This window comes from Trichoplusia ni, unplaced genomic scaffold (assembly GCF_003590095.1).
Source record: "Trichoplusia ni isolate ovarian cell line Hi5 unplaced genomic scaffold, tn1 tig00003474, whole genome shotgun sequence".
Lineage (NCBI taxonomy): Eukaryota > Metazoa > Arthropoda > Insecta > Lepidoptera > Noctuidae > Trichoplusia > Trichoplusia ni.
The window spans coordinates 95,318-111,977 of NW_020800402.1; the positions used below are offsets into that span (position 1 = coordinate 95,318).

Below are 16,660 nucleotides of genomic sequence, written 5' to 3' on the forward strand. Positions count from 1 at the left end.
GCTTGCAGTGGGACAGTTACAGGCTGGTGTTATTAACAGTTTAGACGACCTCCGTGGTCGAGTGGCGTACGCACCGGTTTCAAGGTGTCGTCAGCTCTGAGGTCCCGGGTTCGATCCCCGGTCGAGTCAATGTAAAAAATTCACATTTCTACATTGTCTCGGGTCTGGGTGTTTGTGGTACCTTCGTTGTATCTGAATTCCATACCACAAGTGCTTTAGCAACTTACTTTGGGTTCAGAACAATGTATGTGATGTTGTCCGCATTTATTTATTTATTATAGTTTCGGTAATGGTGCCCCACCGTGGGGCAGCTCACAAGCGTGGTGATCAATGCTCGTTCTCTGTATGAGAGGCCTGCAGTGGGACAGTTACAGGCTGGTGTTATTAACAGCTTCGGTAATGGTGCCCCACCGTGGGGCAGCTCACAAGCGTGGTGATCAATGCTCGTTCTCTGTATGAGAGGCCTGCAGTGGGACAGTTACAGGCTGGCGTTATTAACAGCTTCGGTAATGGCGCCCCACCGTGGGGCAGCTCACAAGCGCGGTGATCAATGCTCGTTCTCTGTATGAGAGGCCTGCAGTGGGACAGTTACAGGCTGGTGTTATTAACAGCTTCGGTAATGGCGCCCCACCGTGGGGCAGCTCACAAGCGCGGTGATCAATGCTCGTTCTCTGTATGAGAGGCCTGCAGTGGGACAGTTACAGGCTGGTGTTATTCTGCCTTCGTATAAGTTAACATTCAGCTATTACTCGAGCCTTGTCTCTTTTAAATAGCCTTGAGACAATTAGATCTATATATTATACAGCATCTATTTTCATCTTACTATGTGACTGTGTCACAGTAACATGTGTAGTGTTGTCAGATAGACAGTCGCGAGGTAACATACGGGTTCAGCCAAACACATTGCAATGGTAAGACCCCAATAGACGCTGTTATAGGATAGGCTTATAACTAAATTAAAGTTAATATTTAAGGGTTTAGAAATTAACTTTTGCTTGTGACTTTGTTTAAATTAGCAACAGACAGACAGACAGATTTTTGTCTAAATTGAAAAACTGCTGTATTTGTCGTCAAAACGACATACATACAAGCAATAGTTTTTTGAAAAACCTCAAATATCAACTTTTCAATTTGGTTAACGAGAATTCATTCAGAATAAAACATGATTTTAATAATTTTAGATTATTATCACACTTAGTAGTTTCGTTTATGAAAACAGCCTTATATGCTTGTAATGATCCTAGCTGTTTATTTCAATTTAAATTCGAGACATAGTTATTTAAACCACAGGTTGCTTTACAAACCAAGCTTCAGGGGTCACTGACCGAGAGTTTAAAATTGTTCATTGTATGTGACGTGACGGGTGATTATATTTGGATATTATTCGTAAAAAAATCTCGGTACCAAATAAATAATAAATTATGATTATTTTACTTATATTATAAATTCCAACGCATAGCACTTGGCTTCTCTCTCTTGACCGGAGTTTCGTTTTGTAAAACGATTACCTGAAATAAAGAGAAAATACGTTATACAGTTATACTTAATATCACTACAAAATAAACAATATACATAATTTACAGAGCGTCAGAAAAGACATCTTCATCCCTGTCAAAGTCAGGAAACGTGCCCAGAAGGCTGGCCGCATTGCCACGTTGTATGGCTTCAAATTACAATTTTCGTATTCTTCTAAGCATTTTTCTACACAACAATTATAAATTCAGTAAGGGACGATATACTCAAGGTCAATACAATTAACTTCCAATCATAGCATTGGCAAAATGCTTAAGATAATAGTAATAATTTACAATTTAATCCAATTGCCATTCATTCATCGGCCATTGTAAAATAGCAGAATCGGGGCCCAGAGAGAAAGACACGTCATCTATGATCTATCTTTTCCCATCTATGTTGGGGTCGGCTACCAGTCTAACCATTTCAGCTAAGTACCAGTGTTGTACAAGGAGCGACTGCCTATCTGACCTCCTCAAACCAGTTACCTGGGTAACACGATACCCCTTGGTTAGACTGGTTGTCAGATATTAAAGCTTCTGACTACCTGTAACGACTGTCAAACTAGTATGAATAACAGCCGGGACCCACAATTGAACGTGCCTTGCGAAACACGGAGGAACTCGTTACGACAAAGATGGTCACCCATCTACGGACCGACCGCGTCAAGCATAGCTTAACCTGTGATCGATTCACTTAAGCGGTTATTTATTTTGTATAGTCAAACTTATAACATTCGTTTAGACATTACTTAATACAACATTTGCCCGATTTCCGAGGGTTTTTAATTTCGTTATAATCTATTAATCTTCTAATGTTAATTCTAATTCGGCGTATTAGTATTAATAAACTTATCTTATCAACCGAAACTTATCTTGAAAACCGCTTTAATATCTAATACGTTAGATTCTATAATTATTAAATCGTTTCTTAGAAATTGACGGATTTTACGCGACTGTAAAATATGAGGGTCATGTTTTTAAGGGGACGTGTATTGTGTCGCTTTGAACTATTAATATACTTCATTTGTTTAGATACACAATTAGGTTTGGATAGGCAAACAATCTTAGTGTATCTTTTTGTTTGAAAACTCAGCTTAATAATAAAACGCGACTAAAAACCAATGTAAGACAATAATAAAGATTACTCAATAAAATATACAACTGAAATATATCAGTCGTTTATTTATTTAATACTAGCTGTTGCACGCGCGCCCGCCCGTTACCAGTCGAAAATTATCCCACGGGAACAGTAAATCGGGATAAAAAAAACATATAATAATATATCATATGATATGTCATGTCATTATATCATATCATAAGTGTTAAGCTTGCTTATAAACTATCTGTGTATCCATGTTTTTGTGTGAAAGACGATCAAACATACACACTTTTGCGTTTTTCGGTTAGTATTTGTGTAAAGAAATACACCATGATTTGGATTCTCTACAGCTCGTTCACTTTTCTTTAAGTATTTATGCATATTTCAAATAAAAATCAAATTGAATAAAGAAGTCCCGTGCCAACTTGTTTGGTGTAATCTCAGAAACTACTAAACCGATTATGAAATTTATTTTACCAATAGGTAGTTACGTTATTTGTGTACGTCATAAGCTATATATTAATACTAAAAAATTAACCACCTTTGAAGTGGAGATGAGTCATCAAGTAGTTTACTAAACACACACTCACACACACACACACAAAACCCTGACACATAACACACGATTTTTACATCCACGTAAAATCCCAAAAAACCGCATCATCACATTTAAAATCTATCTCATGCAGCGCAAGAGAGAGATGAAGCTACGTGGGAGAGAGACAGCAACATAAATATTACAATACATAGTTTTATCATGAACGGATGTTGCAAAACAGAAACATGATAGCTTAGCTAAACGCGGTCATGAAAATATATTCAATAGACTAGATGTTATAATGAACTAGCTGTTGCCCGCAGACCCGCCCGCTAAAAATCCATACATAATGATCCCACGGGAACAGCAAAGACACGATACCCCTTGGTTAGACTAGTTGTCAGACATTAAAACTTCTGACTTGAAGTATGAAAAACAGCCGGTACCCATTATTGAATGTGCCTTCCGAAACACGGAGGAACTCGTTATAACAAAGATGGTCACCCATCTACAGAACAACCGCATCAAGCATAGCTTAGCCACGGAAATGAAAAATAGATGTCCGATTCTCAGACCTACCTAATATGGCCACAAAATTTCATGAGAATCAGTCTAGTCGTATAGGAGTTCAATTACGTATTTAGGCACGAGAATTTTATAAAACGACATTAACACAGACAAAACCGCAGGAAATAGCTAGTTATAAATAAAAGCGGAACTTTTAGTTAGTCGTGAAGGCACGACCGATGCACCAAGGTTGATCGTGATTACACAATAAACTTTTATCAATTATTATGAATGGCGAGGGACCCTGAAATGACGTGGCCACGGGTTCCGTGCTTAATGACTTCTTAAACTAAAACTAATCTATACTAATAGATAAAGCTGAAGAGTTTGTTTGTTTGTACGCGCTAATCTCAGGAACTACTGGTTCAAATTGAAAAAATATTTTTGTGTTGAATAGACCATTTATCAAGGAAGGCTATAGGCTATATAACACCACGCTGCAACTAAAAGGAGCGAAGATACTATGGAAAATGTGGCAAAAACGGGGAAAAATATTTATCTTCGAGGGCTTCAGTTCAAAAATTATAACTTATATCTTCTAACCACGCGGACGAAGTCGCGGGCAACAGCTAGTAACAGATACAGCGGCCTTCAACCCATTTTTCCAGTCGAAATGTAGGCTATGTTCTTTTTCAAACTCTGAGCTATCTGTGTATGAAATTTCATAATAATCTCTTCAGTAGTTTTAGCGTGAAAGCGAGACAGACTGATACTCTGCATTTATAATTATAAAGTACTAGCTTTTCGCCCGCGGCTTCGCCCGCGTCGAGGTCAGTTATATCGCGTTTCCAAGAAAACTCTTCAAAAGTCCGGGATAGAAACTATCCTATGTTCTTTCTTAAGGTAAACTCTATCTCTGTACCAAATTTCTTTAAAATCTGTTCAGTGGTTTAGACGTGAAAGTGTAACAGACAGACAGACTTTCGCATTTATAATATGCGAAAGGGAAATAGGGGGGGAATAGGGATGAACATAAGTATGTATTGAAATGGCCAGTGAGCTAGTGTGGTGATCAATGAACCAAGTTTCTTGTTATAAAGCGACCACAGAAATACATCACTAACAAAATTGCAAACTCAGATACAGCATATGACAGACGGACAGACAACAAGGTCAAAATAACCTAAAAAAAATTCGCCGGCGAAATTTTTAGCTAGTTAAAAATGATCTCTGCTTACCCACTTGGTAACTAGCGATATACAATGACTGATACTCTGAACCATTGTTTGGCATGAGGAGATGTAACAAAAATATTTATATTAACTAAAGAGATCGACAGACTAACAGCACTGCAGTTATTTTAAAACTCTAACATTGAAATATTTCTAGGAAACATATACAGACTGAAACTTCAAAGATTAACTCGATTTCGAACATGTTGTAATTACTAGCTTTTCGCCCGCAGCTTCGCCCGCGTCGAGGTCGGTTATATCGCGTTTCCAAGAGAACTCTTCAAAAGTCCGGGATAAAAACTATCCTATGTTCTTTCTCAAGGTCAACTCCATCTCTGTACCAAATTTCATTAAAATCAGTTCAGTGGTTTAGGCGTGAAAGCGTAACAGACAGACAGACAGAGTTACTTTCGCATTTATAATATTAGTAGGGATTTCTTCTGCAAGTAGGATATAATATATTATATCATCACATTAACATGCCTTTTTTGAGAACGCTGGAGTCAACATTTCCTATCTGACTACCCTGAGAAGAAATGTCGAAACAAACTCAGGGGTCACAGTCTCTTTTGAAGTCCAGACAATTTAAATCTATGCTAATATTATTAGGCTGAAGAGTTTGTTTGATCGCGCTTATCTCAGGAACTACTGGTTCGAGTTGAAAAATCCTTTTGTGTTGAATAGACCATTTATTAAGGAAGGCTATAGGCTATATAACATTACGCTGCGACTAATAGGAGCGAAGATGGAATCTAAAATAAAATTATTCATTATTGAGGGCTTCCGTTGCGTGCGCTGCGAAAACGGTTCAAGATCTTCTAATCACGTGGACGAAATCGCGGGCGACAGCTAGTTTAAATATAAATGTATAAACGAAATGCACAGTATTTTTTTGTATCTTGTTTTTACAATATAACGCAACGGCTTACGACTTTAAGGGCAGGCTTTGCAAAAAATGTGGGCACCCCACTTCTTTTCCTTCACAACTTCCACACTGTGAAATTTAATCCTTGTGTCTCGGAGGGTTTTACATACATTCAAATAACATGCACAAAGACACCTAGACTTGTCCTGTCGGCGATCGAAACTGCGACTCGTCGCGTAGACTGGGTTTTGGCGTGGTGACCTCGACCAGACGGCAATCCGTGCATTAAAAATTCAGTCATCGTTTCAAGTAATATTGTAATGGTTTAACTATAAATAGATTTGGTATGAAAGCAAATTAGTATGCTTCTAACATTGCATAGGTATCATCATCATCGGCCTAGCCTTTTCCCAACTATGTTGGGGTCGGCTTCCAGTATAACCGGATTCAGCTAAGTACCAGTGTTTTACGAGGAGCGACTGCCTATCTGACCTCCTCAACCCAGTTACCTGGGCGACACGATACCACTTGGTTAGACTGGCTGTCAGACTTTTCAAGCTTCTGACATAGGTATAGATGTTGTAAGTCACCACACCAAACGCATTGGGCGATCTGTCGCGGGTTAGTATCTCGCGTAAGAAATACATTTGTCTGGTAAAGAAAGCTGGACTGTTTTACCGACGGATAAGATTGACGCGCCTGTTGGTCTAGTGGTTAGTGACCCTGACTGTTACACCGGAGGTCGTGGGTTCGATTCCCACCTAGAACAATTGTTTATGTAATGAGCACAATCATTTGTTTTGTCTGGGTGTAATTTATATATATTATGTATGTATTTAGAAATATATAAGTATGTTTATCAGTTGCCTAGTGCTCATAATTCTCTTTGCTTAGTTTGAGCCTAGATGGGTGAAAATTGTAAAATATTATCCTACTAATTTTATAAACGTGAAAGTTCGTATGTTTGTATGTATGGATGTTTGTTCCTCTTTCACGCAAAAACCACTGAACGGATTTTGTCGAAACTTGGTACACAGATAGTTTATAACCAGGATTAACACATAGCATTGATCCCGATGTTTTGTTACTGTGGGATCATTTTCAATTTGAAGCAGGCGGGACCGCGGGCATCAGCTAGTATTATTATATTTATTTATATTATACTAGCTGACCCAGCAAACGTTGTTTTGCCTAATAAATAATTTCTAGTTGTATGTATTTTTAATGGCGCATTATAAAAAAATAAAAACAAAAAATTTCGTCCAAAAAAATATTTTTTTTAGTGTGAGCAACCCTTAAAACTTAGGGTGTTGAAAAACAGATGTTAGTCGATTCTCAGACCTACTGAATACGCATGTAAAATTTGGTAAAAATCGGTTAGCCGTTTCGGAGGAGTACGGTAATTAACATCGTGACACGGGAATTATAATATTAGATCTTATAGCCTGATCTTCGATATCCACGCGAGCAAAGCAGCGGGTTAAGCTAGTATAATATAGTAACTGTGAATACAGCAAATTACCCGTTAAATCTTATCATAAACGGTTCCGCTAACTACAAAATTGATTTGTTCCGCATTGGGCTTAAACTTTGATTTTACATAGTTAGAAAGCAAATTGCTTAAATAAAACTATGAATGTAGAAAAATCTCAAGTATACGTAGTACCCAAAGAATAAAAAGCGCCTGTATTTTGCATAAATAAAAACACCTGTCAATTGCAAGTCGGATTAAGACGCGGGTTCCGTCGATTATTATTTAAGATTAGCTGTTGCCCGCGGCTTCGTCCCCGTGGGTAGAAGATAGAAGTTATGATTTATACCTGCCCTGATTTTTTTAACATTTTCCATTGTGTCTTCGCTCCTATTAGTCGCAGCGTAATGGTTTATAGCCTAAAGCCTTCCTCGTTGAATGGTCTTTTCAACACAAAAATATTTTTTTTAATTTGGACCAGTAGTTCCTGAGATTAGCGCGTTTAAACAAACAAACAAACTCTTCAGCTTTATATATTAGTATAGATACACAAAACATACACAATTAAAATCATTTTGGTCACTTATCTTTTAACCAACCGCAACAATATTCCACAACTTTCACACAACGCCATCTAGTCTCAATCTAAGCCAAGCTTGTATTATGAGTACGAGACAACTGATAAACATACTTATATATTTCTAACATACATAATATAGATAAATTTCACCCAGACACAACAAATTATAGTGCTCATCACACAAACACTTGTTCTTGGTGGGAATCGAACCAACGACCTTCGTAGAGTCAGGGCCACTTACCACTAGACAAAGACAGACTACATTTTTATTTGCCGTCGTCTGTGAAATTTCAGCTTTCCGACTAACAACATTCAAGAGATACAGCCAAATAAAAAACGGACAGACATCAGAGGAACCTTAAAAATAAAACCCTAATAACATATTTTGCATGGATAAAACAACTTAAACCCATAAAATATGTACCTTTTTGAATAATTTACATCGAAAAAGGTCGATTCAATATTTTTAATAGTTGGCTATCAAAAATAATGATCTTCAATCGGTATAATAACGCACTTTTGCTTTTTGGCATAAATATCTCCGTCATAAATTTTCTTTGAAGCAAGAAAAGAATCTCAGATTTTAAAGTAGGTAAGGGTCTTAGTACACAGGGCAGAGATCGCTCGCAGAGATAGCATTTCCTAGGAATTATGAAATTTTATTTTTCCCATATTTGAAATCTAGGTTGCCTCACGATGTTTTCCTTCACCGTTTTGCCATGAGTATCTTACAAATAATTAATAGATTTAAACATCGAAAAAGCCACGTTTTTAAATGTCACTCCATTCAATTTTTATCAAAATCGGTCCAGCCGTTTTAATTGTTGTAAATAGCATTGTTATCGGGTTTGAAGCTATAACCGCATAAGTGATTCGATCACAGGTTAAGCTATGCTTGACGCGGTTGGTCCGTAGATGGGTGACCATCTTTGTCATAACGAGTTCCTCCGTGTTTCGGAAGGCACGTTAAATTGTGGGTCCCAGCTGTTATTCCTACATCTTTGACAGTCGTTACAGGTAGTCAGAAGCTTGAAAAAGTCTGACGGCCAGTCTAACCAAGGGGTATCGTGTTGCCCAGGTAACTGGGTTAAGGAGGTCAGATAGGCAGTCGCTCCTTGTAAAACACTGGTACTTAGCTGAAACCGGTTGGACTGGTAGCCGACCCCAACATAGTTGGAAAAGGCTAGGCCAATGAAAATGATGATCGGGTTTGAAGCTACCCTGAAAATTTCAGCCTGCTAGCTTATTGAAAAGTGCCTCAGAATTGAGTTACAAAAATCCAACCGGAACGACAAACAAGAAAAGAGAGTGTATAAAAACATGGGCAAATTAAGAAATAACATAAATCTTTAAAAAAGGCACATAGGTATTAGGTACCTACTACCTGCTTTAGACTCGAACCTGCACCTCATGCATACAAAGGCCACCACGACCAACAAAACGTGTAACATACGGAAACCTAAAAATCTATACTAATATATAAAGCTGAAGAGTTTGTTTGTTTGTTTGAACGCGCTAATCTCAGGAACTACTGGTCCAAATTGAAAAATTCTTTTTGTGTTGAATAGACCATTCATCGAGGAAGGCTTAAGGTTATAAACCATCACGCTGCGACTAATAGAAGCGAAAATACAAAGGAAAATGAGAAAAAATTGCCCTTCGTCCCCACGGGGACGAAGTCGCGGGCAACAGCTAGTCTTAAATACGAATCCCACACACACACACACACTAACATCTTAACACAGGTAAAAAGGTAATTTATTTCTAAACAGTTAATTCGTAAAGTCTAGTCTAAGTTTATTAACTTGTTTATGAGCGAGGGACGTGCATTGGAATGCGATGCGCGCACGATCCGCGTTTCGCTATGTGCGAGCCGTGTGAACACCAAGTTATGTTGCGATGACCTTACCGTGGACGAGACGAGACATGGTCATAGACCGTAGGGAGGAAGAGGGAAATTGGCAAGACGACAATTTTTGAAAATGTGCTTTTACTAAAAAGTATAATATTTCTGTAAGTTATAAAATAATTATTGAAAAAAATGAAACTTTCATTTATTCGCGCCAAAACGCAGTCACCGGCGTTGACATTGCTGTGACGTCAACCCTCAGCAAAATTGTATACAGTTGAAGTCGAAACTCGAAATAAATTCGGTGACAGTGACAGTATTATTTACTGAGGGCTGACGTAACACACTTTGATTGGCGGTTTTTAAAATGGAGATTTTTTCAACAATACATACACAATATTTTATCATTTAAACCCAATATTATAATGATTCCGTCTTACTGTCGTCTTGCCCATTGCTAAATTGCGAAATTGCTAGCAAATATAGCTCGTGGCAAAGCTAAAACTGCATAAGTTAATCGATGAAATGAAATGTAATCATTTATTCTGTAAGTAGGATATATCATCACTTTTACAAGTCTTATTTTTTGAGAACGCTGGAGTCGACATTTCCTGTCTGACTAACCCGAGAAGAAATGTCGAAACAAACTCAAGGGGTTACAGTCTCTTTTGAAGTCCAGACAATTTCAGGCGAATAGATATGCCAGGTTAAGCTACGCTTGACAACATCGGTCCAGTAGATGAATGACCATCTTTGTCATAACGAGTGCCTCTGAGTTTCGGAAGGCACGTTAAATTGTCAACAACTGTGTATTGAAATTGATTAAACTGGCAAGTCAAAGTCACGTCACTTGTTAAAAAGGAATGTTATTCACATACATTATGAAGTTTTTTACAGGTCACGCAAGATTTAATGATTTGTTTTCCATCATTAATAATGTGTGTGAGTGATTTCATACATAATTTATCTATTTAATAACAGTTCACTCACGCGTATATATCGCGATCGCCTGACTAGTTTCGGACCCAACCGGGTTCGTTAATAATAAAAAAAGATATCCATAGAAGCAAAAAAGAAAAATAACGGAATAAAAAACATGAATTTTGGCAACACTGGATCCATTACTGCAGTTAACGCACTTCCCCTATTTCTATATTCAATGTCCCACGACTGTTACTTTTGGCATCGCTCCAAGCGACTTGATCAAACGTTACGTCCAACATGTGCATTCATAATCAAGCCAATTAGGAAATTGTTAACGGTATTAAATTTTTACATGCGTTTTGAAAGGGTTCCGCACTTTAAGGGCAGTTGTGTTAGCACTCGCAATATTTACCGCTGTGCTGGCAAGTATCCTGCGAAAATAATTACTATACGGTCCCATGGGGACATAAAACCGGGATAAAACTATCCTCTGCGTTAATCCTGGTTATAAACTAACAGTGTAGCTAGTTTCGTCTGAATCCGTTCAGTGGTTTTTGCGTGAATAGGGAACAAACATACAAACTTTCGCGTTTATAATATTAACTAGCTGTTGCAAGCGTCGTTAGAGTTATGATTTATACCAGCCCTGTTTTTTCCACATTTTCCATTGTATCTTCGCTCCTATTAGTCGCAGCGTGATGGTTTATAGCCTAAAACCTTCCTCAATGAATGGTCTATTCAACACAAAAAGAAAATTTCAATTTGAACCAGTACTTCCTGAGAATAGCGCGTTCAAACAAACAAACAAACTCTTCAGCTTTATATATTAGTATAGATATAGATAGGAACTATGATAGTGCTAATTACTATTTGTCTTATTAAAATACGTCTTTTTGAACACAACATCTTTGTAAAAATTCATCTTAACAACACAAATATTTCAACAGCAGATCCTAGACCAAACCATCTTCTCAAGGGCAATAATTATGAATGTAATTAATTTCACTTGTATAAGCATGATATTGTAAAATACCTATTTGTTTTGTAACAGGTGTACTTAATTAAATATGAATGTCACGTCAAAGATACGTGTTTTTAAATTAATTAATTTCCTTTTAATTAACTGTCAATTGTGAAGATGTAGTATACTGAAACCTGGATAATGACCTTAATTAACTAAGACTGGACTTAATAAATTAAGTCCAGTTATCCTACTACTGTTATAAAGGCGAAAGTTTGTAAGTATGGATGTATGGATGTTTGTAACTCTTTCACGTAAAAACTACTGAATGGATTTGAATGAAACTTTACCACAATATAGCTTATACATCAGAATAACACATAGGCTACAATTTTTGAGGTTTCGAGACGAACCTGAAGTCAACGCGAACGAAGTCGCGGGCAAAAGGTAGTTTCTTCATAAAATGACTTGACGGGACGGACAGACAGACAGACAATGCGTAATAAGATTTCTTTTTAACCCTCTAGGCACCTGGGTATAGCACACTAAAGATGATGTCATGCCTTTTCCCAACTATGTTGGGGTCGGCTGCCAGTCTAAACGACTTCAGCTGAGTACCAGTGTTCCACAAGGAGCGACTGCCTATCTGACCTCCTCAACCCAGTTACCTGGGCAACACGATACCCCTTAGTTAGACTGGTTGTCAGACTTTCTAGCTTCCAACAATAAGTTAGTTACTCTTTCAAAAAAACACTAATTGGATTTAGACGAAAGTTGGCACACTGATGTTTATAACCAGAATTAATACATAGAATAGTTTTTATCCCGATTTTGTTTCCCTTTGGATAATTTTCGATTTGAGCGGGCGGGCCCACGGGCAACAGCTAGTCGTCGTTTTTTGTAAGCATATAATGCACTCCATAAAATTGGTTTTCATTATTTTAAAGATACCAAAGTAAGTTACGCTGTTGCTCCCGACTGTCATACGTAGATATTTGTCAGTCGTCAAGTCATTACAGTTGTGACGCAGTCTTACTATGTGATACTGTGTCACAGTAACATGTGTTGTGTTGTCTGATAGACAGTCGCGAGGTAACATACGGGGCTCAGCTGAATCAAAATAAGTAAATGAATCAGTGTTTTCTTTTTGATTCATATTAACGTTAATCTTTTTTAAAAGGATTCAATTATCAATTTTATCTTTTATAGGACACTAGCCTTTTACACCCCGACAAAAGATTATATCTAGAAAAACATAATAACCTAATAAAAAACGGTCTAGACTTATCTAATCTAAAAAAAAACAATACTGTAAATGGATTAATGATGTTTTGAGATTCAATTTAATTGATAAATTAATTGAAATACATAAAAGATAAAAATAATTGATTGCTTTCGGAAAATCAGTATAATTATATTAGTTATAGTTTTGTTATATGGGAAACATGTTTATTTTAATTTCGTATACTAATTTCTCTCAGGATTTACATAACGTATCCCGACAATTATTGTACCAAGAGATAGAATGTTTGTCTAGTATTTTTCTAACACAATAATTGATAATAGGGATGATGAAATTTTTTTGCAGTGTCCGTCTTGTAGTTTTTTGTATAATAATGGATACGTATTTTTTAATTTGTCCCGCAAACATAAATTGACCAAATTACAGTGAACGAAACTTACGCGTGACGTCACGATTGAGTATAAATTTTACCATATCGTTACGTCACAAGCCCTAAACTTTAAAGCAGTTAATCTTTGTCAAATCTAGTTTTTCTGAAAAAGGAAAAAATACGTGTCTCATACTTTTCAATTATCTAACTGAGGGACTAATGAGATTTTTTCTTTTTATACCCAGTCATCATCCCTATTGCCATTTGTTCATCGGCCATTGTAAATAGCAGAATCGGGGCCCTGGCAGACAGCGCAACCTCAGCAAAAGGGTTCCGTTTTTACTCTTTCGATACAGTACCCTAAAAACGAATCAATTGGTTTGTATGCTTGAAATCAAACTGCGTATTAAACACATCCGTATTTTCATACACATTGTTTATATAAATTAATAACATGAATAAACAGGAAAACTTATTGAAACCCATATGGGAACACCCATGATTTGTGATTCTGGGTACCGATCACACTAATATGATGAAAGCGAAAGTTTCTGAGTGTACGCGGATAAAATATTAACTTTTAAAAGACCGTTGAATGTATCGGGCCCACAACTTTTAAACGGAGGGAGCGAAGTTTTGGCGACTTCAAAAAAAAAAGGTACTAATTTTGACCTTCGTATGTATGTTTGTTCGTGATTATCTCGCGTTTATATTACTACTAGGCCTAAAGGTTGTCAATATGAATGGAAAAGAACAGGCTAGACAGAAAATAATGCTAAACAGTGACTCAACACGGGGCACGGAAGAATCAATAGTTGTCTTACAGGGGGTCGAACCCGCGACACGTCTTGCAGTATTTGACGTGGTTATCAATACCACTTGGCTGGTGATGGTGATGGGCTCCTTTTTCCGCACGTAGGCTCCAAGTCGACACATTGTGCGTCAGGTGGTTTTGGGAGGCTGTCAGTCCAGCCATCCCAACTCCCTCATATACCACTTGGCTATCAATGCCCTGAGTAATGAAAATATTGATGAAATACTTACAACTAAGGCATGGTCTGGCTGCCCTGTGCCCGGATACTGCCCACTCTGCTCAGCCGCTTCCCAATAGTCTGTACGTGGAAACCGATGTTCTGCAAAGCTTCATGATTCAATATCTTCCTTCCATCAAAGATATACGCTGGCTTCATCATCGCTTCATATATCTTCTTAAAGTCCAACGTTTTAAACTCATCCCATTCCGTACATAGGACTATGGCATGAGCCCCTGTCACCGCTGAGTATGCGGTATCATGGATTTCAACGTTCTTCTTCACTATTTCTGGATCTGAGGTTATATAAGGGTTTGTGAGCTCGTAGAAGATTTGTTCCGGTTCAACTTTTGGATCATAGATGTGTAGTTTTGCTCCTTCGTCAAGTAAAGTCGTTGAAACATGGATAGCCGGTGATTCTCTGGTATCTCCAGTGTTTTTCTTGAACGAGAACCCAAGTATTGCTATATTTTTGTCTGTGACCGTGTTGAACAGTGATTCTATGACTTTTCTAGTGAACCGAGTCTTTTGGTAGTCGTTGAGGTTAAGAACTTGCTGCCAGTACTCAGCTACTTCAGGTAGATTCAGACATTCACATAAATATATTAAGTTCAGGATGTCTTTCTGGAAGCAGCTGCCTCCGAAACCTATTGAGGCTTCTAGGAACTTCGGTCCAATACGAGAGTCTCTCCCGATTGCTCTAGCTACCTCGGACACGTCTGCGCCAGTGGCCTCACAGACTGCCGACAAGGAATTTATACTTGAGATACGTTGAGCAAGGAACGCATTGGCTGCCAGCTTAGATAGCTCCGAACTCCAAGTATTCGTTGTAAGGATGTTTTTAGCCGGAATCCAGTGCTCATACACCCAGCAAAGCTCCTGAATAGCTTTCTGTCCTTCAGGCGTATCCTCACCACCAATTAAAACTCTTTCTGCCTCAACTAAGTCCACTATTGCTGTACCTTCGGCTAAGAACTCTGGATTAGACAGAATCTGATATTCAACACCAGGTTTAGTGTTAGCCCGAAGTATCTTCATAATAATCTCAGCGGCTTTCACTGGAACTGTGCTCTTTTCTACGACAATCTTGTTACTCGTAGCCAAGTCTGCAATCATTCGGGCCGCACTCTCTACATACTTCAGGTCAGCAGCTCTACCCTTTCCATTACCAAAGGTTTTAGTAGGAGTGTTGACTGATATAAAAATTAAATCGGCCTCGCGTATCCCCTTTGCAATATCAGTAGAAAAAAATAAATTTTTACCTCGACATTGGTTCACAACATCCTGTAACCCTGGTTCGTATATCGGGAGCTTGTCGGAGTTCCACTGGTTTATCCTTTCAACGCTTTTGTCACAAACGGTAACTTTAATATTGGGACATTTTAAAGCTATCACACTGCAAGTCGGGCCCCCGACGTACCCGGCCCCCAAACAGCAAATCTTCTCAATAACCATTTTTCCTTATATCACACACAACCTGCACGCTCAATACTTAAAAACTATTTAAATCTTATTAGTTAAATAACACGGTACAAGTAATTATTTTGCAATGAATTTTGTTCGATTTTATCGGCAATTTTAAATGGTCTGTCGCGTTTTTGTAATTAGATATCGTCGTGGACACATGTGTCGACCAAATGTTGTGAGAGTTGGACCGTAATAATGCCTCCGCGAGTTGCCTCACAACGTTTTTATTGAAGCTATGGGCCGACCCCGTAACTCTTGGTCGCCACAGCTCGTCACTCGAGTCAATGACATTTGCACGTAGAGATGGGGCGACACGGCCGCGACGAAAATATGCGAAAAATATTTTATACTGCCGCGTCGGTCATAAATGATTGAGCATTGATTATGAAATTAGATATTAAATCTATATTGTAATTTAGTTTATTGATCAAAATTGATAGCGATCAATAAAAATATTCTTTTCGCTTGTTTGATGATTACTTTATCGTTTGCTATATCTAATGTAATCGTAATGATATTATAAAATTGAGTATTTGATTATTATGTGATTGAATACGATTAAATCTAAGTACGTCATGTGAGAATAAAGGCATTTAAAAATTATAATGTTGGCTGATATTTCTTGTAGCAACTTATAACTTCAATGTTTATGAGATCCCCGCGACACAAGGATTAAATCCCTATCACTGGAGGTGCCTTTTAATGATGTTGAAACGATTCTTTAATAAAAAAGGAAATTAATTAACTGAACAAAATAAAAAGTAAAAAAACAGACGTTGCACACCACTAGTGCAATTATACAGTGTTGAAAGTTAATGAATTTATTAAACTACTAATTAGGAAGAATGTGCTTTCATTTAAAAAGTTGAAGGTTGCGATGTAATTAGCCATTCAAAATTATTCTACTCTAAATAACCATAACTAAATGTAATTAATGTAATACTGTAATTCCATGGTGTACAATAAAGAATATTCTAATCTAAACTACTGCTGTACTTTATACAAGAGC

General features: G+C 37.6%; 1 protein-coding gene across 1 annotated transcript; it reads right to left on the reverse strand.

Annotated features, from left to right (window-relative positions):
* Window positions 1-639: 639 nt before the first annotated feature.
* Window positions 640-16,056, reverse strand: LOC113507917 (UDP-glucose 6-dehydrogenase). Its single transcript, XM_026890867.1, has 2 exons — window positions 14,198-16,056; window positions 640-1,508 (listed from the first exon to the last, which is right to left on the reverse strand). Exon 1 carries the CDS (start codon window positions 15,637-15,639, stop codon window positions 14,200-14,202), a length of 1,440 nt encoding a protein of 479 aa, XP_026746668.1. The 5' UTR covers window positions 15,640-16,056; the 3' UTR covers window positions 640-1,508; window positions 14,198-14,199.
* Window positions 16,057-16,660: the final 604 nt, after the last annotated feature.